We start from the raw sequence: 25,514 nt of genomic DNA on the forward strand, positions 1-25,514 counted from the left end.
GGCAACTAAGCCCGTGTGCCACCACACACCACAACTAGATAGGGAAAACCTGCACACCACAACTAAAGAGAAGCCCGCGCGCCACAATGAAAGATCCCGCATGCCTCAAGGAAGATCCTGCGTGCCGCAACTAAGGCCTGATGCAGGGAATTCCCTGGTGGTGCAGTGGTTAAGAATCCGCCTGCCAATGCAGGGGACACGGGTTTGATCCCTGGTCCAGGAAGATCCCACATGCCATGGAGCAACTAAGCCCGCGAGCCACAACTACTGAGCCTGCATGCCACAACTACTGGAGCCCACACGCTGCAACTGCTGAGCCTGCGTGCCACAACTACTGAAGCCCACGCACCTAGAGCCCGTGCTCCGCAACAAGAGAAGCCATGGCAAGGAGAAGCCTGCACACTGCAACGAAGAGTAGCCCCCGCTCGCTGCAACTAGAGAAAGCCCACGTGCAGCAACAAAGACCCAACACAGCCAAACAACAAATTTAAAAAATTTTTTAAAAGACCCAATGCAACCAAAAAAAGAAAAAAAACCTTTAAAAAATAAATAAAATAAAATAAATAAATCAAGAATAAATTTAAGAATATCATGTTTAGTTGTAATAAGAACTAAAACTGTTAATATGGGTGTCTCAAGGAAGTGGAACTAGGTTATAGGGTTCAGGGGTTTGAGAGGAAACTTTTAATTAATTTGTTTATATTCTTCTGTACTGTTCAAATATGTCCTCATGTGCATATATTATGTTTTTAAAGTTTTTATTGAGATAAAAACACAGTAAAGTGTGCAGATCTTAAGTGTTTAGCTTAATAAATGTTTACACATGTAAACGTGGTTACACATCCATGTAACCATTATCCAGATCAAGATATAAAATATGGCCAGTGCCCCAGAAAATTCCCTCATGCCCCTTGCCAGGCAATACTGCACCCACTGAGATAACCACTATTTTTTTTCTTTTCTTTTTTTTTGGCTGCGCTGGGTCTTAGTTGTGGCAGGCAGGCTCCTTAGTTGCGGCTCAAGGGCTCCTTAGTTGTGGCATGTGGACTCCTTATTTGTGGCATGTGAACTCTTGGTTGCAGCATGCATGTGGGATCTAGTTCCCTGACCAGGGATTGAACCCGGGCCCCCAGCATTGGGAGCACAGAGGCTTAACTACTGTGCCACCAGGGAAGCCCCAGAGATAACCACTATTCTGACATCTACCACCATCATGTAGTTTTGCTTGTTTTTCACTTCATTTACATGGAGTTATATACTGTGTTTTTTTAAGACTTTTATTGATGTATTGAATATAATACACTTACAGTAACATATACTGATCTGAAATGTTAGCTCAGTGAATCTTGATATATTTCCAGCACTCCAGAAGATTCCCTCATGCCCCTTCCCAGTCACTACTGTCCCCACTAAGATAACCACTGTTTTGACTTCTACCCCTATTGCTTGGTTTTGCCTGTTCTTGAGCCTCATATAAATGGAATCATACAGTATTGTGGTGGCCATGGAGGGTACCACCCGGATTTTCTTTAGGAGAACCTGCTGTGGGAAGCAGAGTTGACCGAGAACCTCTAGGCTACCCCCCTGTAGATCTGTCTTCTGAGCCCCAGCTCCCCGGGGCTACATCCAGCCAAAAGCTGAGTATGAGGTACTGGAGCCTGGCCCTTCTGCCTGATGGGGAGCCCTCCAGCAGACCACCTTTGCTCAGATTGACTTGGCTGAGACCCTCAGACTGTGCTGCCATCTGAGACTCTTTCTACTTAGTCTTTCCCTCCTCCTCTCCATTCCCAAGTTTTAGACCTTCATTGTGATTTGAAGGTTTGCCATGCCGATTCCTGCTCCCTCCCTTTATTCTTCACGGGTTTCCCCCTATTAAGTCCCTTGCATATCTGATTCCATTTCGGCACCTACTTCTCGGAGGACCCATGTGTTTTTGTGTTGGCTTCACTTGCTCAGCATTCTGTCTGTGAGAACCATCCATGTTGTTATGTGTAGCAGTAATTTGTTCTCTTTTATTGCATAAGTATACCTCAATATATGTATCCAGACTAATATTATTGGACATTTGAATAGTTTTCAGCTTAGGGCTCTTATTTGAACGTTTCTGTACATGCAATCTTATGGTGAACACGTGCATTCATCCCTCTTGGGTATATGCCAAGGAAGTGGCGTTGCTGAGTCATAGGTATATGTTTAGCTTTAGTAGATACTGGTAAACAGTTTTCCAAAGTGGTGGACCAAGCGACACTCCGACAGCACTTATGAGAGTTCCTGTTGCATATAATATTTTTACAAATTTAAACGTAAAAGTGACTAGTTCAAAAGATAGATACAAAACAAATGTATGCTATATCATCCTAGCTTCATGTTTAAGTTACCATTTTTAAAACTGCTCCATAGAAAAAATGTTCACATACCCCAAAATGTTAATAGTGGTTATATTAAAGGGAGAAGGGAGATCACAGGGTACCTTTACCTTTGACTTAGAGAAATATCTGAAATGCTTTACAACAAATATATATTTCTTTTGCTTTTAATTACATTGTCTTGAAAAATGTTACACAGAACTAAAAGGCTTATGATGAAAACCAGCAGTCTCCTCCTACACTCCTACGCATCCCTCAGTCCCATGCCTCCTAGCTTGCACTCCTATAATTGCTTTCTTGCTTCCAAAGATGTGTTGAAATCCCTTATCTGCTGCCTAATTCTCTTTATTCTTGTGGGTTTCTATCTTTTCCATCGCTTTATTGTCATTTAGTGAGATTTCAAGAGGGAGAGGAAATTAATATGATCAATCTGCCACTTTTAATCATACAATCCAGGCTGATTTTTGGACATTATCATGGTGAATGGGATGTATCAAAAAATAGCGGCTTGTTTTAAAGACATCATTCTGGTGATTGGGAATAGGGATGGTGAGAATGGACTGGGGAGGGGACACGGGACTGCAGGGGACACGGGTTCGAGCCCTGGTCTGGAAGGATCCCACATGCCGCGGAGCAACTAAGCCCGTGCGCCACAACTACTGAGCCTGCGCCCTAGGGCCCGCGAGCCACAACTACTGAGCCCGTGTGCCACAACTACTGAAGCCTGCACGCCTAGAGCCCGTGCTTCGCAACCAGAGAAGCCACCGCAGTGAGAAGCTCGCGTACCACAACAAAGGGTAGCCCCCGCTCACCCCAACTAGAGGAAGCCCACGCACAGCAACGAAGACCCAACGCAGCCAAAAATAAATAATAAATAAATAAATAAATAAATAAATTTGTTTTTACAAAAAGAGCTGACATGGTATTAGGAAGACACAGAGGTAGGCTTCTCACCCAGCTGCAGCAGGATGGAGACAACAACGTAGAGGGCACAGAGAGTCCGTGCCTCAGGGTCACAGCCCACATCACGGGGCTGCTCATCCCGGTTCTGTTCCAGGATAGGCTCCACCTGGAAGGAAACCCACCAGACTGTAAAATCTAGAAACAAGGACTATACCAGAAATGGCAAATATTTGGCCACACTCCTTAATCCTGAGCCCACGGCAGATGTAGCAGTCCACCATGGCACTCTTGCCTGGGACCCTCAAACTCTCAACATAGTGACAGGTGCTGCTTATGATAAGTCAAGATGGGGCCAACTGCCCTCCTGGGACTAACAGTTTTCCACCCCCTTTCATGCTCATAGGCAAGCAACAGAGCCTAAAAAGCCCATCCTAAATTGTTCTGGAAACTATATATCCGGGGCATTGCCACAAACCAGCTGCATAGACAGCTGGCAGAGGATTATGAAGTAGGAAGGGACTGGTCACTGGGACTTATGGATCCTTGAGAGCATGGGCATTCACTTCCACTAGGACCTGGGCCCTCAGCCCAGGCTGTCTTACCTTGTCCTTCCAAAGGGGCTGGTCCCCTGATCTAGGGCCTCCGCAACAAGCTGCCCCTCCTCAGCTCTGGGGGCAAAAAAGAGGGTGGTTGGTAGAGAGGTGAGGCACATAGTGGCACGGGGCTTCACCGTCTGGTGAGACCTGGGACAAGCATCAGAGGTTCCAGAGAGCCCCCAGGAGTGCTAGATGGAGGTTCTTCCAAAGGGCTCCTGCTTTCCTCTTAGCCTGCAGGAGGTCGTAGGGGAAGAGGAGGCTGTCCCTCAATCCCTGGCCTGGGAAAGATGGCTAGTGTCTGAAGTGTGAAGTTCTATGCCTCACAAAATGTAAAAGGCAGTGTATACCCCCTTCCTCCCAAGATTTGATTCCCCACAGGCCCCTCTGCTTAGCATTTCCTCCACACCAGCTTACATCCAAACCCCTCCTCACCCATCAAGTCATCCAGGAAATCCGAAATGGCTTCTGTGTGCTCCTCTATCAAGATCCCAGCAGCGTATATACAATGGAATATTACTCAGCCATAAAAAGGAACGAAATTGGGTCATTTGTAGAGACGTGGATGGACCTAGAGACTGTCATACAGAGTGAAGTAAGTCAGAAAGAGAAAAACAAATATCGTATATTAACTCATAAATGTGGAATCTAGAAAAATGGTACAGATGAACCTGTTTGCAAGGCAGAAATCGAGACACAGACGTAGAGAACAAACATATGGACACCAAGAGGGGAAAGCGGGGGTGGGGGGGGTGGGGGGATGAATTGGGAGATCGGAATTGACATGTATACACTAATAAGTATAAAGTAGATAGCCAATAAGAAACCGCTGTATAAAAAAAATAAAATTCATTGTTTCAAAAAAAAAAAAAAGATCCCAGCAGCATTAAAAAGGCTGCATATGACAGAACCTGCTGGGCCGTCCATCTGTAGCTCCCGGAGCGCCGGACCTCAGACACCTAGGACCAGGAGATGGGGGAGACAAGCCCGGTCCCATTATAGCAGGTTGTCTCCCCACTGGCTCCTCCCTCTCTCTGCCCCCGTTCTTCCTTGGGGCTCTTACTCTTCGCTCTAGATCCTGCAGCTCTTCATCCTTGCTGAGGCACTTGGTGAAGCAGCTTATCACCTCTTTTCGCTCCTCAGTCGGATCCTGGAGGACTCGCACCATGTCCCGCATCCTCTCCTTCACGCTTGGGAAATCCTCCAAACTCAAGGACTTCCCAGTAGAGGCAGAAATTAAGAACCCCACCCACCCAGCTTAGCAAGCTCCATTACCAAGGCCCGTCAGACCCCATTCTTTATCTATCTTTCTTCTGGAGACCACCTCTCTGTATATTCCCTTCTTCTAGTGTTTTCCTGTTAAAAGGAAGCATCCTTCTTCCCAGACGCCCACCAGCATTGCCTCCCGCTGAACCCACTTCCACCTCCCCAACTCACCCTCAGTCTTGTACCAACCCCCAGTTCTTCTCCATCTGCAGGAAATCAAAGCTTATGTCGTCCTTCCCATTCAAAGTGCAAGCTTTGGGCCCCAGCAGGAGTAGTGAGGATTTAAAGGAAGTTAGAGCAGTGGTTCTCAGCCTTGACTGTGCATGAGAACCCCCTGGGGAGTGCCCAGACCCGATGCCCAGACCAGGCCACACCCCCAGATCACTTAAGTCAGAATTTCTAGAGGTGGGACTCAGGTATCACTACTTTTAAAGTTCCCCCCAGGTGATGTCTACAACCATTGAGAAGCACTGTGTTTAGAGGAGACGGATGCAGTCTCCAGACTGAAGCTGAAACCTGCTCTGGGCACTGCCCTACCCTTCTCCTCCCAATGAGCTCCACTGCCACACACACATATGCACACACACTCACACACACTCAGCTGCCCCACCTGAGCTGCACTTCTTGAGGCCAGAGGGCTCAAGAGTAAGGAGTGCAGCTACCCTGAACACAGCTGGCTTCCATCCTTACCTAACCTAGATGAACCGCCATCTTTCTCTGCAGAGAGGAAGAATAATCTCAGAGAGTCTTCAGGCCACCTCCACCCACCTGTGGACCTTCTTGTCCCAGCGGTGGAAGTTTTCAATTCTGGACTCTGAGCCCTCACTGCCCATGCCAGGGGGCCTGCATCCTCATCACTCTGTGTAAATGACAAAGCACTATATTTACAGACCCCTTCCTACACACTCAGAGATAGGCAGGCATAATAGGATTATGCCTAGATGATTGAAGGAGAAATGGAAGCCCAGAGAGGGCCACTCAGCAAATTTGGATCAGGGCAGGAACTGGAATCTATCCCCTGACTCCTCTGTTATGGCACTTGAGTCTCTTTTGAGCTAGCAAGACCTTGCCAGGACTGAACCTGCAACTTCTACAACTTCCAGAAATGGAAAGTTGTTCCTGATGGAACTTCTGGCATTCGCAACCAAAAGACCCCCAAGAAAGTCCTACATCCTTGCCTGAGCAGATCTGCCTCTACCTATCCTCCCCCACACAACTCTATTTACACATTCCACACAGCTTCACTCTAGAAACAACAGGCATGCTAGAAAAATTGAGTTCCCTCAGAAAAACTGTAAAAGCCCCCTCCCCAGCAATACCGTGGTGGGTAGGGGTAGTTCAAAGGACCCGTACAATTTTACTGTAAGGCTTTCAGTTTTTAATTAAAAAGGAAAAACAAAAGGCATCCACCCTGCTCAGGGAGGGCTAGCCCAGGAGAGCGGTGGGGCCCCTTCCCCCGACCCATCCACACTTTCCGACAATTGCAGCTAGGGATGAAGACACCAATACCAACCACAACATGACTGCTGAGGAGGAAGGCTGCTGATATCCCTCTAAGTCCCTTGGAAGGACCATGCCCTCAGCTATCAGAACTTCTGTGGCACTTGATTGGTGCCACCCTGGTGGGGTGGGCTGGTGGCACTTCCTGTGCAGGAAATGTTCAGCGGGGGTGCTTTGATTTCATTGGGCTTCACTTCAGCTCTCTTACCAAGTACTTACCATGTGCTGGGGATAAACAGAGAGGTTAGGAAAGTCAGTCCCTGGTCACAAGTTAGTGCAGTGAGGGGAGGGAACACGGAAACCACTGGCTTGCCGCAAGGCAGAGTGAAACAGGCACGAAGTACAGATTTGAGCGGCACAGTACAGGAAAACAGAGGAGAGTGGCCTCTTGAAACCAGCCAGTTTTGGTCCAAGCCAAAGTAATCAATCACCCTGGAGGACAGCAGGGAAATGAGTGAATTGAGGACCTCAGAAGAAGGGCTCCTGGAGGCTGATCCTGGAAGAATGAGAGGGCTTCCTGAGGGTGGAGGAGAGGAGGGCACGCTTGAGTGAAGGAGTGGGATGGGGAGAGCTGGGAGTAGGGAGTGGGAGGCTGCACCGGCCAGGGGCCCCCCACCTCAGGGGCCCTTGGTGCCCAAAATGGGCTTCTCCCTCTCTCCCTCCCCCTTGCTGCCCGCATCCAGCCTCACTTGTTCTTAAGGGAATCCAGGAATTTCTGGAGAATCCGGGTCTTTGATAACTCGATGCCCTGCTCCGGGGACCTGGAGAATGTTATTCCCACTTCAGGTGTTTTGTCTTTGGGTAATTTCACTGTCAAACTTCCCTTTGACTCTACGCTGTCCATAACTTGGGACTTAACCTCTTGACCTGGAAAGAGAAAGGTAAACGTCACGTTGAGGCTGACCCAGAAAGATCTCTCTCTAGAAAATCCTCCCCGGTGCACACCGTCCTGGGCTCCCCTCCATGATCCCCTTCCCTTCTGAGGAATTCTTCCAGCTGTGGCTCTCCAGCCAATGCTGTTCTCACCAGAAGTCATCATGCCTGGAGCCCACTCTGCCACCTTCTTACCAAATGACCTTGGATAAGTCACATCACCTCTGAATCTGTTTCCTCATCTATAGAAGGAGAATTTTTTTTTTTTTTTTTGGCCACGGCCTGCGGCATGTGGGACCTTAGTTCCCTGACCAGGGATCGAACCTGTGCCCCCTGCAATGGAAGCTCGTTGTCTTAACCACTGGACCACCAGGGAAGTCTCTATAGAAGGAGAAATATTAATAGTACTTACTTCCCGTGCTTGAGGAAATTAAATAAACTACTGCAGTTAAGCACTTAACAAAGTGCCTGGCACACATACTAAATGTTCAGTAAATGTGAGCTAGTCCTATATAACTATTTGAGAGGCTGAAATGAGACAAGGAAAAGTAAAGTGAAAGAATTAGGAGCCCCTGACCTTTGGGAAATAAAAGTTAAGCAGAGTTCAGTCTCTGTGTTTGTGTGCACTGTGCAGGTGTAAAGTGAGGTAAGTCTGGAAAGTTGCCCACCCAAGTGGACTCTGCCCAGCCTTGCATAAGGCCTTGCATAAGGGCGTGGACTCCAAGTCAGTTGCTGCCTTGGAGTTAGTGGAGCATATGTGGAGATGCTGCCAGGCTGAGTGCCCTTCTCTCAGACCTCCCAGTTCTGAGCCTACAGAGCAGGGAGAGCTTCTACTGCTGGATTTTGGGGGCAGGGCCGGATTTACAGAGAAGAAATGCATTTTGAAACTGGTGGAAATATGACAGACCTAGAAATAGTGCCTGAAATCAGTCCTGTGTGTGGGACGCTAATGTCTCAGGGCCCAATTGTTTCTTGAGTAACATAAAAGTTTGTGTGTACTTTATCAGAGAGAAAGAAAAATCAAACCTTATGCACACAAACAATACAGTATGGGGGAATTCCCTGGCAGTCCAGCTGTTAGGACTCTGGGCTTCCACTGCAGGGGGCATGGGTTCAATCCCTGGGTCAGGGAACTAAGATCCTGCAAGCCACGCAGTGCAGCAATCAATCAACCAATCAATAAAACAGTATGGATGAGGGGCAGGGGGAAAGAGTAACTTGACAGTGGAGAAACCTGACAGGCGCTACCTCAGCCAGCTGACCAAGGTCAACGTCAACAGTGATAAGTCATGTTGATAGTACATAACCTTGATATGATGTGATGGGAACACCACTTTACCTCTGCAGTCTTCCTCCCCCAAACCCATGACCTAGGTCTATCCATAAGAAAAAAATCAGACAAATTCCAATCAGAGGGGTGTCCTACAATATGCCTGACCAGTACTGCTCAAAACTGTCAAGGCCATCAAAAACAAGGCAAGTCAAAGAGAAGCCAAAGGAGACATGACAACTACATGTAACATGATGTCCTGGATGGGATCCTGGAACAGAAAAGGGACACTAGATAAAAACTAAGGAAATCTGAATAAAGTATGGACTTTAGTTAATTAAAACAAACAAACAAACAAACAACTATGTACACCACCTACACCATCTAGTTAAAAAAAAAATAATCTGTTTGAAAAGCGAGCAGGCCAAGTTGCTGAAAATCAATTTAAATGACCAGTTCACGTCATTCTTACGGATTTTTTTAGCATGGTTTCATCTCTCCCTCTGAATTTTTTTATGCAAACAGATAGACTTTCCCTTAAAGCAAGTTAACTGACTTAGTCAAATTTTTTTTTCCATAATTAAACTTGCCCCTGCCCCTGGGGAGTAATATGATCATTGCAAAACATCCTAGTCCTGCTTTAAAGTTTTCTTCTGTTTCTAGTGAACTTGTCTTTTTTTTTTTTTTTTTTTTTTTTGAGAATTAGCTTTTAGTAAATTGACTCTTGGCAATTCTCGTTTCAGAGAATTGACTCAGAGTCTTTGAAAAAGACTAATCTGAAAAGTTCCTAAAGTCCCTTGCTTACTTAAACCCCACTTGTGGAAAAGCCCACCACCTCAGAGTATTCTGGGCACTGCTCTTGGTCACATAACAGCAGTACCAGGCACGTGGCAGGTGCTCTAAAACTATATAGTGGTGTTGTTAGAATTCTTTTCCATCTCTTGGTGAGACCCAAATGGGCTTTGGCAGAGATGTCTGAGCTGTAAAACTCCTCACCATGAGGCGTGAGATGCTGCAATAAGTCTCCAAGGGAGGGTTCATCAACACCTATCCTGGGGTTTCTGAAACCCAAGAAACGCCAGGAGTCGCTGAGCTTGGAAGCAGGGGGACGGAACAGACTTCTCTACTAAGGCCTTTGAGCCCTTAAGGGAGTTCTGCTCACCAGCAACTTCCCATTCAGCCATGATCTCCAGAAACAGGAAGGGATAATAATAATAACCGCCACCAGTAGAATGATTGAGGCGAACTTTTATTGAATGCTCCTTCTTGCATGCACTGTGGTAAATGATTTACGTAATTTATCTCTTTTGATTCTTGCAACAGTCTTCTTGAGTTGACAGATGAGGAAACAAACTTAGATAAAACCACTTGTCCAGAGGTCACCCAGCTGGTAAGTGTGGCAGAGCCAGGTTTCGAAGCCAGATGCCCCCAGTTCTAAAGCCTGAGTCCTTTCCTAACCACTAAGCTAACTGCCTCCATTTAATTATCCATTTAAATGATAAACATCATAAACACATAAGAAGACCTCAGCTAATTTAAAAGTGAATTATTTACAAAGGAAAAAAATAGGAAAGACGACTATTAAAGAAGAGTTTCCAATAAAAATATATTTCCATTTCCCCTATTCCCTTCTCCCCATGCAGCTCTCCCGTACATTTCTTAAATTGAGGTGTATGGACGTGTACCTACAAATACCACGGTTTCTTTTTTGACTGGTTGACCTCATTGATAGCAATGGGGTGTTGACAATGGAGTAGCATAGGCATGGGCAAAGTCTCTCACCCACCTCATACGGACCTCGGAGCCCAGGAACCAGCTTATCAAACAGCCCTTCACCCTTGTCCATCTCCAGGATGTCCTACAGGGTGAGGTCTCTCTTATCATATTGGTATCCAAAGAAACGTCTCCTCTCCTTCACCAGATAGAAGCAGTGGAATCTGTCAGCATCAGTGAGGCTTCTGACAGCAATCATATCCCCACCAGCGTCCATGCGTCGGGCCACAGCTCTTGCGATTTTCTCAAATACCGTGAGCGTGGTGTCTGGATCAACTGGGAAAAGGAAGCCCACTGCAGTCTGGGGGAGGGAAATATTGGTTCAGGTTTTTAAATCTTCTACCTTTGGCAGCTTGGGGTCAAGAAAGATCCAAAATTTCTAGGCCAACCAGAACGGTTTGCCTTCCCTGTTTCCAGAAGGTGTGGTGGTCACTACACAGTAAGTTGGGATGGCCATCACAAATGCTGGATTCTCCTCTGCCCCTTGTGGAACGCTTCTGGAGGAAAGCTGGAGTGGTGATTGCCCAGAAGGAAAGCGAGATCTGTTTTCTGCATCTCCCACAGCAGAGTTGCCCCTTGCTCAGAGGGGCCTGATGGGTGGGGAGGCAGGCCCGCCATCCCCAGCCAGACCCTCACCAGTGCTGATGAAGAGGACCCAGGAAGAGATGAGGGGCATGACTGCCGGGCCTCACATTACCAACCCCAACAGAGGACTCGCTTGTCTCTGACTCCTGGGCCTCCCCCGCTTTTCCTGTTCTGCAAGGCAGTTGGATGGTTGCCCCTACCAACCATTTCCCAGTGAGATGGTCACTGGCCTCAGAAGGAAACAAAAGAGAAAAGGTAGTACTCTACCTTTGTACTCAAGAGTGGCTTGGAGCTAGGTGCTCTGGACAGCCCCCCACCCCCAAGTCCTGTCTCCTCAGTTTCTGGTCAACTTCTGAAGGGTCCCCTTACACTTGGTAAAATAAAATGAATCCCAAAACCCCGCCTGGGGCATCTCCCTCCACCCACTCTCCCCTTCACCCTCTCCTGGTCTACTTTTGTCTCCATCTTGCCTGCCCTGCGGGACCCTCCACGGGCCCACCACGGGGCCAGCCTGACACGGCTGCTCCTCCCCCATTTCTATTCAGCAGCAGCTCTTGTGTCCCCACCACGCTGGACCCTTCGGGCTCTCTTTCCTCCAAAGCCTTCTTACTCCTTCCCCTTCCATCCATCATTCTGCACCTCCTTCCCTTTCTTCAGGCTCCTTTGTCACCCTCCTGAGGCCAGATCACCCCTCACAGTCTTCCTGGCCGCCTCCCCCTAAGTCCCTTCTGGCCAGCCCAGGCACCTACTCACCCATGCTCCCTTCTCTGCACATGCCCCCATCATGGTGGCCCACTCTCCACTCACTCCCCACCTAGGAATTCATCTGGGTATATGGAAAGGCTGTGCCCAGGGCCCACAGTCCATCTCAGGGGCCACCCACCTCTTTTTTTGTCCTCAGCTACTGACCAAAAATGGAGGTTGTAAGAGTCCCCTCTGTGTAAGATCTCTGCACAGTTCCTGGCCACTGTGTCTCAGGAAATTATAATACGGGAATTGAAAAAAAACAAAACAAAACTGGAAAGCTAAGTGGCCCACCTCTCAGGCTTTTAGGTAAGCCACATAATGGCTAGGGTGGAGGCAGACAGGCCAAAGGTAAGAAACCAACCCTTCCCTCCTCCTGGATCCAGGGAGCAGGTGGGAGATAGATGATAGATATACACAGATGACACTGCACTGAACGCACCGTAAAGACTCCTCCCTCTCCTGGCCATGTGAGCCTCAGTAAGTCCTCTTCCCCGCCCACTCATGCTTATGGCGGGGAGAAGGAAGCAGGAAGATTCCTCTGAAGACACAAAGGCCAGGAGGAGATGCAGCCCTCCAAGGCAAGGAAGAGAAGTGAAACAGGGCAGGAATTCAGAGGAAAGGACTGGGCACCCCTTGGGACTCTGGCTTCTATATGAAGCCATTGCTGAACTGACCTCCTCCCTGGCCGTGTCACAAGCTATCCCTCTGCCAGCCCAGGCTGGCTGACGCCCAGAGGTGTAAGTTCTGTCTGAGGACCAGCCAGGCGAAGTCCCAGAGCAAAATGCTGCTCTCTGGCCAGCTTGCTGCCTCTGCCAGTTCCCCGCCAGCCCCTCCAGCTTGCTCTGCTGGAGGCAGCAGGAAAAGCAGAGGTCCCAGGGGCCCTCCCACCATCCAGGCAGAGGGTCAGACTGATGCTCCACACTGCCCCCTCTCCGCCCCCTCCAGGAAGCAGAGGCCAAACGCAGGGGAAATAGGAACACACTGTCCTTTATTTGTGTTTCTCAGAATACTGTACAAAGGGAGTAAAAATCCTATTCACACTTTGCTTAGAAAGATTTTGAGGTCAAAGTTCCTTATGATACGTGGGGCGGGGGTTGGGGGGACCAGGACACAGAAAACAGGGCCAGTGACGCCACCACCGCCGCTGCCACCGCTCCCTCAGCGCCCTGGCACCCACACCTTCTCAGAAGTAACACGGACCCCAGTCAGGCTGGGGAGGGGAGAAGGCGGCTCCTTCCCGCCCCTGCAGGTCACTCCCGGCGCCTGCCGCTGTCCCGCTTGAGAGGGACCATGCGGGACTCTGCAGCCCACCAAACCCGTTTGGAGGTGGCCTGATGGCCCCAAAGGTGCATGCCACACGAGAGGCCCCGCCCCGGCGCAGTCTGCACAAGGTTACTGGGTGAAGGGCTGCAGAAGGGCCCCACCGTTCATCATTTCTGTCCCATGTCCCCGCGGCCCTCACGCCACTGCAGAGACGGGTGTCAAACTGGACCTGTGCTTAAGATGACGCACAGGCCCCTTCCACCCATCTCCACCCCCTCATGCCAACCCAGGAGCTTCAAACCCCTAGCAGCCTCCCTTCCCGTTACCCCCACCATGCTGTGGGTAAGTGACCCTCCAAGCCTGCCCCCTTCCCTGACCACTTCCCAAAGCATGAGGTTGGGTCTGTTCCCCCCTCCACCCCCCGCATCTTACATGAACCCCCGCTGCTCTGCGGCCCCGTTCTTTTCAGTCTCAAGTCACCCTCCCCACCCCTGCCCCCAGCCCCCTCCCCACCTCCACCAGGAGGCTGCAGCCCTGGCCCCCCACCTCTGGGACCAGGCCATGCACACTCAGTCCCACCCCCCACATCTCCTTACCCTCCCCACCCGCACCTAGTACCCTGGGGTGGGGGGCTGTACAGGAGCTGTCTGACTTGAATTAGACAATTCTCTACCCAGAGGGATGAGGCACTCTCACACAACTGCTTTCGTATATAGAAGCACACACTAAGTGTCATCCTAAAGACTTAAGAATTAAAGTGAAACAAACTAGAAGCTGTACCGTTCCCTCTGCCCTGCTCACGGGGGTTAAAGTGCTTTAGCAGGCCAAGGAGGCGCAAGCAAGCAGGGGGGCTTCCCTGGCCTCTTGTCCCAACCTCACAGGTCTGTGTTCAGCCCAGGAGCCCAGCCCATTCCAGGAGCACCCCCATGAGGCAAAAGGAAAAGATCAAAAAAATCGGAAGGGGTCAGAGCCCCAGGGGGGCCTACCTCAAACTACTTCAAGTCTGCTACTGCGGGAAGTGAGGGGGAAACTAGGGCCCAGAGGCTCAACCCCCATCTCTGGCGGTACCCAGCGGCTCCTTCTGTCTTCAGCATCACAGCACAGGCTTCCAGCCCTCCCCTGCCGTCCCAGGCAGGGGACGGGGCTGCATCCTCAGTACTTATTGATTCCAAAAATCCGGACTCCGTGGAGCTGGGGCAGCTTGGGGATGAGCACGCTCATCAAGGACACGGTGTTGAGGATGAAGTGGATCTGGTCGTACTTGGTGTAAAAGCTGGTGAGGAAGTACCTGGGTGGGGAAGGTAGGTTGGGGGCAGGTGTTAAGAGTCTGTTTAGAAGACGCCTTTCTCCCTCACTCCCCGGTCGGGGGAGGCAGATTCCTGACAGCCGAGGAGTTATGGGAAAGACCCTCCCAGAACAGAAGTAGGGTGGCAAGATCCGCGCAGCTAAAGAAGCCCCTGCTGACCCAGTCCCCTTGCTCTACCCCAAGCCCATGGGCCAAACTCACTGGAAGGAAGAAAGCCCCAACCGAGGAAAGACGGGACCAGGGAGGCACAACCTGAGGCCAGCGTAAGACCCAGGAACACCCCAACTTTCCTTCCTTTGCTCATTCCTACGCCAAGGGCCACAGCTGGCGAGGGGTCTAAGCCTCGCAGGGCCCCAGGGTCCCCCAGGCCTTGGCCCTCCTGCTGGCATTCCCCTCTCCCCGAGGCACTCACAGCACGATGGGTGTGATGGTCAGGAATTTCCGAGATGCCGTGAACTGGACTCCATAGTCCATCTGCTCCCAGTGGGTTAGCAGCCTCGCCTTGCCCTGGTCTGGGGTCTCAAAGGGGGTCCCCTTCACCGTGTGCAGGAAGATGTACATGCCCTGGAGGGAGGGGCCTTTGTGAGAGGACGCAAAAGGCCAAAGGCCCTCCAGCTCAGCTCCTCCGCCCCAGTCACAGACGTGGGATCCTGGTGACCTGGAGCCCCCTCCGCTGGGCAGGGGGATGTGGGCTGGAGGTCAGGTGGGAGGAGCTGGGAGCCTGGCCAGAAAATAAGGGGACCCACCGGGTGAGAGGGCAGGCCTGGCATGAGGAGAACTCCCGGGGAGCTGTCAGCCACAGAACCAGCATGGAGACGCCACCCCTCCAGCCCAGGGCTAGGTTCCCTGTGCCTGCCAGCTGGCAGGGGGCAGGCAGACGGGAAGGAACGAGGCCCCTGCGTGCCCACCAGAAGAATACCAGGGAGCAAGCAGGTAGTGAGGGAGCAGAGAGGGGCAAGAGGAAAAGATGCTCTGAGATCCGAACTCGGGAGAGAGGCATTTCGGCCCCAGGCTAGGACCTGGGTCCTCTGGACTCTTTAGGGCCCTTAGTTCAGCTCTCCGTAGCCCATCTTCCAGGTCCACAAGTCACCCCATCCTAGAGGTGTGGACATATCTGCAGATTTTCTTCCAATAAAGAGGAGTGAGGCAGAAAGGAGGGTGGGGTCTGGGCCCTGGTGACACGTGCCGTCAGCACGTCACCCTGACGTCTGGCCCACGTCTGGCGGGCTCCCGTCCTCCTCAGACCCGCCAAGGGCAGGCAGCAACAGGTCCTCACCATGTTGTGGATGAGGTTGGTGAGGGTCCACACGACGGGGACGCTCACAAAGGGGATGCTGAGCAGCACGACGTGGAGAAGCCCGATGGCCAGCACGTAGGAAAGCCAGATGCCACGGCTGTTCATCACCCGCGTGTTGGGGTTCACCTCGCTGTGCGCCGTTCCCACATTCATCCTGCTGCCCCTCTCCTGCCACTGCTCTGCAAACAAGCAGCACAGGTGAGACAGGTCACACCACTTTCCCTGCCCTCTCACACCCTCCGAATCCTGCAGGGAAGGAGGCTCTGCTCTCCCCAAGAACCCCAAGCACATCTACCATTTTGACTCTCAAGCGAGGAGGCCAGAGAAAGTCCATGTAGACTTAACTCTATTCATTTCTCACTGCTGGGTTGGGATAAACACCAGGCTGCTCCGCACATAGTCCAATCAGGACAGTGCCCTTCCAGGCACTGGGACTGCCCGGGTAGATAGGTCATCAAGAGGCATCGAGGGCTTCCCTGGTGGCGCAGTGGTTGAGAGTCCGCCTGCCAATGCAGGAGACACGGGTTCGTGCCCCGGTCCGGGAAGATCCCACATGCCGCGGAGCGGCTGGGCCCGTGAGCCATGGCCGCTGAGCCTGCGCGTCCGGAGCCTGCGCTCCGCAACGGGAGAGGCCACGGTGGTGGGAGGTCCGTGTACCGCAAAAAAAAAAAAAAAAAGAGGCATCGAGCCCCAGAGTAAAGAAACCACTGCCCATCCCGCAATCTCACCCTCCAGAGGGCCCTCTTCCCACAAAGCCCAGGGGAGGGGAGAAGAGGCCTGTGCCCTAAGGATCACTCAGCATAACCCCTGCTGGACTCCGTCTTGCTGAGGGTCTGATATAAGACATCTCCACCCCTGAGCCCCTCCCATTAGAAGGAATAAAAGGAGATGAGAACAGTCAGTAGTGGATAAAATATTTGGGGGTCATTGCTTCTACCCATCTCCCCTAATTCTCCAATCCTGGGTCTGACTGGCAGGGTAGAAAGAGAGGGAGAGGGAAGAAAAAAGAAAACAGACTAGAGACAAACTTTGCCCAGACCTGGAAGCTGCCTTCTTGGTGACACAAAACAACCCATCCAGATGTTTTATCCATTTGGCAGCCACTCAGGCTAACCCTTGTGATGCCACCCATTTTGCTGCCAAACTACCAGGGCCCTTTTCCCCACCAGAGGAGAGGCAAGGAGAGAGAACATAGCCAACATCTACAGCTCCCAAGGGTGGCTGGAGCCCACATCAACATACCTCTCCCAGGGATACAAAACCACACCTGTGGCCTCTCTCCTGTCCCCCCGCTTTTCTCTCTGCCCACCCATCCTCACCTGGGCCTCCTTCCCCAGCACCTGTTTCCAGGTGTAAGTTAGCACCATGCCTTCCCCTGCCCAGCTCTAAGGGCAGAAGCCCTGCAGCAGGAGGAACCAGGAGGGCTGCCCTTGATGCCCATGAAACAATGCAGCCCAGCTGCATTCCTGGATGCAGGTAAGGAGGGGAACGAGCAGCCCCGTGTCCAGAAATCAGCTGTCCCCAGATCCCTGAGGGCCCTGTGACCAGCAGGAGGTGGGGACAGATGGCACCTTTGTACTGGCTCTCCTCCTTAGTTGAGGGAAGATCCTGCCTGATAAAGAGCCTAAGGTCATCACCATGATAACAGCCCCATCTTTCCTGGGGATACAGAAAGGGGTCCCAGATGGAGGCATCCTGGAAGTGCCCAGAAGGTCACCTCCCTCACCCTGCTGCAACAAACCCCCTCAGAATCAGCTGCCCTCTATCTCTGGCTAGGATCACAGAGTCTGCACAGGAGCCAATTCTCAAGAATCAGTTCCCTACTTCCAGGATAATGGGAACAGGTTTCCTCCTTTCAGATGGCTCCAAGCTTAAAGACCTCAGGGGAAATGTGACCCACAACACACTTTCCCAACATACAAACATACATGAGATGGCCCAGGGTGCATCCAAAAGTAGTGATGCTCCTGCGGCCCACCAGCTCAACTCATTAGGCTGGATCACTGGGCCTAAGAGAAACCCAAGGAACTAGAAAACCAGGAGTGGCTCAGGTGTTTACCTTCCCAGGGCCTTAGGGCTTCAGTTACCCTAACAGAGCTCCTGGGATACCTACTGCACAGAAGCCTCCACCTGGTGGACAGTGGGGTCGGGGAGACTGGCTAGGAAGTGAGGGCTCTGAAGGACTTCATTACTGACGAAGGAGAGAGAAAGAATTCCCCAAGTCGACCAGAAACTGCTGCCTCTCCCCACTTCTCCCTAACCTAGACCTACAAGGGTGTAGGAGTAGCTAGACCTCTAGCCCTCCCTAGTGTTTTGTCCAGGAGTGCTAAGAGCCTTGCTGAGTTCCAGATCATCCTACACCCCTTTCTGGCTGTATCAGGGCCTGATGAGTCTAGGAGGAGCCCAGACCTCTGACTTAAATGACGCCCTGGGAAGCTTCTTCCTGAAACCTGAACACTAAGTGCCCTGAGAGCAAAACATCTCAGGAGCCCACCCCCCCAAAACAGCCCCCCCAAAAAAGAAAAAAACAGAAGAGGTCAACAAACTAAGAAAAAGACTGGCAGCAAGAAGCACTCTTGAGACTTTTGTGTGACTAAGGGTACATATCACCTCTGCTAGTGAAATAACCAACTGCCCCTGGCCCAGAAGGGGCGAAATGGAGAGAAGAAGCTGTTGGAGATAGAGTAGGCACACAGCAGCTGAGCCTGAAAAGTTCTGCTGCCACAGCTGGCAGCTGGCAGGTGGCTGCCTGTGTCAGTCCCTGATGTGGTTTCACAACCTGCCTCAAACCAGAGCCTGCAGCAACTTTGTTCTGTTAACTACTTTCTTGCTGGTAACTCTTTGCTACTCCTTCCCTCCCTTCCCCTCTGGCTCTGTATACAAATATCTCTGCCTAGCCGGTCTGTCAGACACCTAAGCCGAGGCCACAGTGCCAGCAGCCAGGTGAGCACTTCCTAATCTCTCCCCCAAGTAAGGGCAGCAAATCTTTCGCCTTCTGGGTAGAGGAGCACAAAGCATCCGAGCCTGCAACCTGGACCCCAACGGGGAGTCCCTGGCGGCACGCCACAGTGCCATTTTCATTCCGCCCACCCCGCAACCAGCAGGGCCACAGTCCTTCACCTCGCAGCTCCGGCTCTGCCTCCCGGACTCGGGGTGGCGGTGGGAATGGAAAAACGGCAAGTACAGGAGGGAACCCACACTAGCACGGGGAGAGGGTGAAGCGAGGAGGCGGAGTTCTCACTATTGTTGGGGTTTTCTGAGTGGGACTTCAAGCCGAAGTGGGGGGCCTCCGCTCCGCTCCCCAGCCTGGGACCTCGCACTCGGAGCCTGGCCCGGTCCGGAGCCCCACCCCCACCCCCACGCGTTCACCCAGCCCTGGAAGCGAACAAACCTTTATCCCCGAAGCCCAGCCTCTCCCCGCCCCCCACCCCCAGACCGAGCACTCCTCCTCTACGCCCCATCCCGGGCCTCCCGCCCGCACTTTCCTCTTTGGGCATCCCTTCGACTGATGCACGCCCCCCGCCCCCCGCTCGGCTGATGCACCCCCTCCACCTCCGCTCACTCTGTCCCGGTCCCCTCCAGCCACGGGCGCCTCCCCAGCAGCCCCCACCTCCTTTCCCGTCCCGCCTCTAGCCCCAGGAGGCTCCCAGTTTGGCCACTCCGAGGCCGCCCGTCCGAACTCACCGTGCGCGGCCGGAGCTCGAGGCCCGGGAGGGGTGCCCGGGGGCGAGGGCCGTTGCTGCTCCAGCAGCTGTAAGAAGCCGCGGCGGCAGCCACCCCGCTGGCAGCTCCGGCCGAATCAGCGCCCCGCGCCGGCCCCCATTACGTCACCGACCAGCGCCGGCCCGCCCGCCGCCTCCTGGGAGTTGTAGTTTTTTTTTTTTCCTTTAACCCCTGCTCCAGCCCAGGCCTCGCTGGGGCCGCACGGAGCTTTCAATAGCAAGAGAAACAAAGATCAGATGGTATCGCTTTGGCGCATAGCAATGCCTGTTTCGGCGTCTGCGCGCTGCATTTGGGGTTTACTCTTGCCCGGTTTTGCTGGCAAGGAAACTTGGAGTTTTAAGGAGCTTGCCACAGCCCCCGGCTGCGTCCCCCCAGAAATTCTGACCTCAAGTCAGAGTTTTTCATCTACACCTCGCTGCCTCTGCCCTGGCCCTCCAGAAATCGACTGGCTCAGCCGGTGCTGGGCCCTCCTGGAAGCGGGTTTTTCACAACGTTGCTTAGGATGACAGTCTGGAGGGCAGAGAACACAGTCCACAGCCTGTCTGCTCCTCAGTTACACCTGACCGAGGCTGGCCTGGGCCAGGTCACATCCTCGGCCTCCCCACATTAGAAGTTGGAAGAGGACTTGGGAAGACGACCTGTTGAATAGCCAAGACCCTGAGTCCCAGCCCGTGGGCAGCTGTTTGGCTTTGGGTGGGAGGCTCTCGGATTTTCACTTTTCACCTCTGCATGCTCTAAAGGCAAGGGCACAGATCTTCCTGTCTGGTAGACTTAGCAGGCACTGCTTCACCAGCGGTGTCACCCTGGGCAAATAACTTGTCTTAATCTCCAATTCCATACCTGTGAAAACCTACCTCCGAGGTTGTGGGAATTCAAAAGAATGTATGTATAGCAACAGTTGCGTGGTAGGAAGCTACTGCTGTAGGAGGTTGAACTAAATGGCTCTTGAGGCCTCCTGGGTCACTCCCACTCTCCCTGTCACCAAGAGTGCCTTGTTTGAGGAGTTTCCACTCCCCCAACCCAGGTTCTAAGTCCACTCTGTGCACAACAGGGCTGGAATAGCAGGATCAGGTGATGTCATGACACGCCAATCTGACTGGCTGTAAACACACACTGAAGGTGAGGGGACAAAAAGGAGAATGCTGGCCCAGCGAACCTGGGCAGCACTCATTTGTGACCTCACCCACCCGTCCCCAAGGCGGCTGCCAGGGAACAGCTGTCCCAAAGCAGGAGTGGGGCCCCCAGAGGCACCTAGTGGGCACCAAGCAGGTGGATATCTGAACCACTCAGAGCAGGAGAAGAGGCAGCTTCTCGAATATTTCCAGGGCCAGTAGCCCAAGAGCACTCAGCCCAAGACCTAAATAGTCACCCCAGAGTCTGAGAAATTTTTGCCTGTGCCTTACAGAAGTTCCTGCTGGTTGGGAGAGGCCGCTTTCCTTACAGTCAGCCTTGTGAAGAAATAAGCAAAAACCGAGTGTTGTCCTTTCCTTAGAAGCCTCCCCGGTATTGAGGCAAAAAAAAAAAAAAATGTCTCTTATTTTTCCCAAAGTGAGCCTACTTGTCTCCTTCGACTTTTCTCTGGGACTCTTCCGTCTTCCCCGAAGTTGATCAAGCTCTCTGATCTTTGCCAGTTTCCTCACTCTCTGTGAAGTTCAGTGACCCAGACTGGATCCACGTCTCAAATAAGGGTCTGACTAATGCATAGTCTTAACAGAAAGATTATTGGACATGCCATGCCCTATTAATAGCTGCTGTTATCAAGGGTTTATTTTGTTGGGTTTGGTTTTTTTTTCACAACGGGAATGAACAGAGTACTGACTCACTCTAGGTTTGTGGTAAATTGTGGATCACTTTCTGCTTAATTTAGCCTGAGTCCCTGTCACCATCTTTCTCCTCTAGCTCTCTGCCTTCATAATTATCATGTCTTCACCAAACATCCTTCAGCCTTGAATAGGCCTAAGTACTTAGAATGAGTGACAGCACTCTTGTGTGGTGCTGGGGATGCATAACCCCTTGGACAAACACTTGGTGATCTGTGCCAAGAGGCTGAACAATTGTTCAGGCCTCAGAGCCATGATTCCATTTCTGGTAACATATTCTAAGGAAGTACGTACCATGCACTATGTGTGAAGATCTTTATTCCAGCATTAGTTATAACAATGGAAAACTGAAAGCAACCCAAATGCCCAAGAAAAAAATAATCATACTATATCCATTGGGTGGCATAGTAGGAAGCCATATAGTAAGCAGTATAGGAAAATGTTTGCTAAATTAGGTGAAAAAATCAGGATACAAAATAGCAAGAGCTGGGAGTTCCCTGGCGGCCCAGTGTTTAGGACTTGGGGCTCTCACTGCCATGGGCCCAGGTTCAATCTCTGGTCAGGGAACTAAGATCCCACAAGCCCTGCCCCACAGCATGGACAAAAAAAAAAAAATAGCCTGAGCATTCTCCAGGGGTGCAGTCAGCAAAACAAACACAATTCCCTCATTAACAAATAAATTGGAAGAAAAAAAGGAAAGGGAGAGACTTACACTTAAAAGAAATTAAGCAATCTGTCAACCAAAAGCCTTATCTGGGTCCTCATTCAAGCAAACCAACTTTTTTTTTTTTTTTTTTTTTTTTAATTTATTTATTTATTTATTTATTTTGGGCTGTGCCGGGTCTTCGTTTCTGTGCGAGGGCTCTCTCCAGTTGTGGCAAGCGGGGGCCACTCTTCATCGCCGTGTGCGGGCCTCTCACTGTCGCGGCCTCTCTTGTTGCGGAGCACAGGTCCAGGCGCGCAGGCTCAGTAGTTGTGGCTCACGGGCCCAGTTGCTCCGCGGCATGTGGGATCCTCCCAGACCAGGGCTCGAACCCGTGTCCCCTGCATTAGCAGGCAGATTCTCAACCACTGCGCCACCAGGGAAGCCCCCAAGCAAACCAACTTTTAAAAATATATATATATTTTATTAAATTATTGAGGAAATTTGAATACTAACTATTCAAATTGATGATCTTAATGAAATATACATTTTAAGGCATGATATGGTACTGTGGTAATTTTTCCAATAAAAAACTTCGGGCTTCCCTGGTGGCGCAGTGGTTAAGAGTCCGCCTGCCAGTGCAGGGGACACGGGTTTGAGGCCTGGTCCGGGAAGATCCCACATGCTGTGGAGCAGCTAAGCCCATGAGCCACAACTACTGAGTCTGTGAGCCACAACTACTGAGCCCGCATGCCGCACTACTGAAACCCCTGTGCTTAGAGCCCGTGCTCCGCAACAAGGGAAGCCACCGCGATGAGAAGCCTGCGCATCACAACGAAGAGCGGCGCCCGCTCGCCGCAACTGGAGAGAGCCTGCGCACAGCAGCGAAGACCCAATGCAGTCAAAAATAAAATAAATACATTAAAAAATAATAATAATAAAATTAATTAATTAATTTAAAAACCTCCTTATCTTTTGGAGATAAATACTAAAATACGTGTGGATGAAATGATATGATGACTGGATTTGCTTCAAAATAATATGGGCTGGGGATGGGGGAAGGAAATAAAAGAAACAAGTTGGGCCATGAGGTGATAATTATTGAAACTGAGGGAGGGGAACATGAGATTCCTTATATTATTTTCTCTGCTTTTTTGTGTTTGAAATTGTCCATAATAAGTTTTTATAAACCTGCATATGCATTAACAATTATGATGAGACAAAATAGAGTAACACTGGTAAGATCCTGGCCCCAGACTGCCAGGGTTCAACTCCCATCTCCTGTAGTTACCAGCTGTGTGACCTTAGGCAAGTCACTGAACCTCTCTGTGCTGCAGTTCCTAAAAATGGAGGATGTTGATGATCATGGTGATACCCACCTCATGTTGTTGTGAAGATTAAATGGGTTATTAAGTGTGAAGCATTTAGAACACTTCCTGGCACATAGTGAGTACTCTATATATGTATCAACTTTTGTTAATCCGTTCCACATTTGAGTGATATTTGAGCATCTACTTTACTAGGCTGTGGAAATTCAATAAAATAAAAACAGATCTTGTGTTAGGATGGAGGGGTTGGGAGTGATCTTTTTCATTCTCTAGTTTCAAACTTTGTGTAATGTGAGATTATTCGTTTTAAATTTTTTATGAAAACTGTTTGTGTTTTTAAAACAGAGTGAGTCAACTTTGCAGGCTCTCCCTGCCCTCTGGGAGCTCCTTAGTGTGCTCAAGTAGACGTGTTCCCAGCCTTGGGGTATTTCCATCTGGCAGGGTGGTGTGGCCTCTGCTTGCCATAGATACACTGTGTGGGCCAAGATAGCAAACACGGGCAGGGTAATAAGCTGGGAGTACATTCCTGGGGTGGTGGTAGTGGTGGGAAGTGAGGAGGTGGGGCCTCAAGAAACAGACCCCCTTCTTCTGACCCCTGGGGGAATGAATGGCACCCCTCCATTCTTACCACCTCCTACTCCGCTCCAATTCATTCCTACCCTGCCCTCCGGCTCCCCCCACCTCACCTCCCCCCTTCCCGAAGGGGAGGTTTTGAGGTCACACCCAGAGCAAGTGCGAGGAAGCAAGGAGCTGTTTATTTCATTGGCAGTTGCTTTTATTTGGGTGGGGGTACCCTGGGCATGTAGTGGCAGCGGAAGGGAGGGGGCAGTGATGCTGAGCAGACAGAGCACTGAGTGAGAGCTACCAAGCTGATGAGAAACAGGAGGAGGTGCCGGGACGGGCAGCGTTGCCAGTGGGCACTCCGCTCTCCACCCCTCGCCCAGCCCTGTGTTTGGCTATTTTGGGCTGCAGAGGGAAAGAGCCAAGCCTGCCAGGGCCTCCAGGGCCAGAGCGAAGGCCAGAGAACCAGAACCTCCCTCTGGGAACCAAGAGCAGGCTGTTCTTTAGGGACCCCTCAATCTGCATATTCTCGGATACAGACAATTGAGATTTTCTCTCATGAAATAAAAAGAGTTTAGAAAACTGTAAATCTTACAGATCAAAAGGGCAATGGATATACAAACAGTAGCTTCAGGAAAAGCTCGCCTCGCATCCTTCCAGTCGCATTACTACCCCTAGCAGGCCCCACCTCTTTAGAAATTCTGGGCGGTCACTGCCCCGATCAGCTTCCTCCTCTTCCTAACACAGCTCCTCCTTCAGGGACAATCACAGCCAACATTACTAGCGTTTGCTGTGTTCCAGGCACTGGGCAAAGGCTTTTACATATGTAAGCTCTCTTAATCTTTAAAGTAGGTATTTTTATTATCTCCACTTTACAAATGAGGAAACTGCCGTACAGTGAGTTTAAATATTTTGCCGTGGGTCACACAACTAGGAGTGGCATTTCTCCCAAAACTCAATCCTGGACACAAACACTCCTCCAACCATGTGTCCCTCATGTTTCCACAGGTGCCTTGTAAAGACTTCTCTCCTGGGCTTCCCTGGTGGCGCAGTGGTTGAGAATCTGCCTGCTAATGCAGGGGACACGGGTTCAAGCCTTGGTCTGGGAGGATCCCACATGCCGAGGAGCAACTGGGCCCGTGAGCCACAACTACTGAGCCTGCGCGTCTGGAGCCTGTGCTCCGCAACGAGAGGCTGCGATAGTGAGAGGCCCGCACACCGCGATGAAGAGTGGCCCCCACTTGCCACAACTGGAGAAAGCCCTCGCACAGAAACAAAGACCCAACCCAGTCAAAAATTTAAAAATAAGTAAATAAATAAATAAATAATATTTTTTTAAAAAGACTTCTCTCCTACACTGAGGGTGCTGTATTTAAGTTACCTGTTACACGTCCGCTTCCCCTGGAGGCTGCTTGCTTCATATTTCTTACTCATATTTGCATTTCCTGCATATACTGAGTCTTCAGTAAACATTAGCTGAGGGAGGTAATAGACCCATACATCCCAAACTACAGTCACACCAAGCCCCTAACCAGTCTCAGAACACACCTTACTCTTTCTTGCTCTTGTCTCAGCCTACAATGCCTTTGTCCATCTGGTAGACGCCTACTTGTCCCGCAAGGGCACCCCTCACCCGTCACCTTCTCTGTGAAGCCTTCCCCAACTGTCCAAACAGAATCCACTGCTTCTCCTCTAGG

At 51.0% G+C, this 25,514-nt stretch overlaps 2 protein-coding genes across 2 annotated transcripts; both read right to left on the bottom strand.

Moving 5' to 3' along the window:
• Positions 1 to 3,291: 3,291 nt before the first annotated feature.
• GSDMB (gasdermin B) lies at positions 3,292 to 11,220 on the bottom strand (the record flags this gene model as incomplete). Its single annotated transcript, XM_079728657.1, is given in 5 exon segments — positions 3,292 to 3,435; positions 4,926 to 5,078; positions 10,558 to 10,629; positions 10,633 to 10,820; positions 11,181 to 11,220. Coding segments are annotated over 5 exon segments (597 nt in total).
• A 3,071-nt stretch (positions 11,221 to 14,291) lies between these two features.
• ORMDL3 (ORMDL sphingolipid biosynthesis regulator 3) lies at positions 14,292 to 19,436 on the bottom strand (the record flags this gene model as incomplete). The annotated part of the gene is made up of 4 exons (XM_079728652.1): positions 19,427 to 19,436; positions 15,722 to 15,921; positions 14,858 to 15,009; positions 14,292 to 14,427 (listed from the first exon to the last, which is right to left on the bottom strand). Exons 2-4 carry the CDS (start codon positions 15,893 to 15,895, stop codon positions 14,292 to 14,294), a joined length of 462 nt encoding a protein of 153 aa, XP_079584778.1. The 5' UTR covers positions 15,896 to 15,921; positions 19,427 to 19,436.
• Between the last annotated feature and the right edge of the window lie 6,078 nt (positions 19,437 to 25,514).

The sequence above is a fragment of the Hyperoodon ampullatus genome (assembly GCF_949752795.1).
Source record: "Hyperoodon ampullatus genome assembly, contig: scaffold_514, whole genome shotgun sequence".
Taxonomy (NCBI): Eukaryota; Metazoa; Chordata; class Mammalia; order Artiodactyla; family Ziphiidae; genus Hyperoodon; species Hyperoodon ampullatus.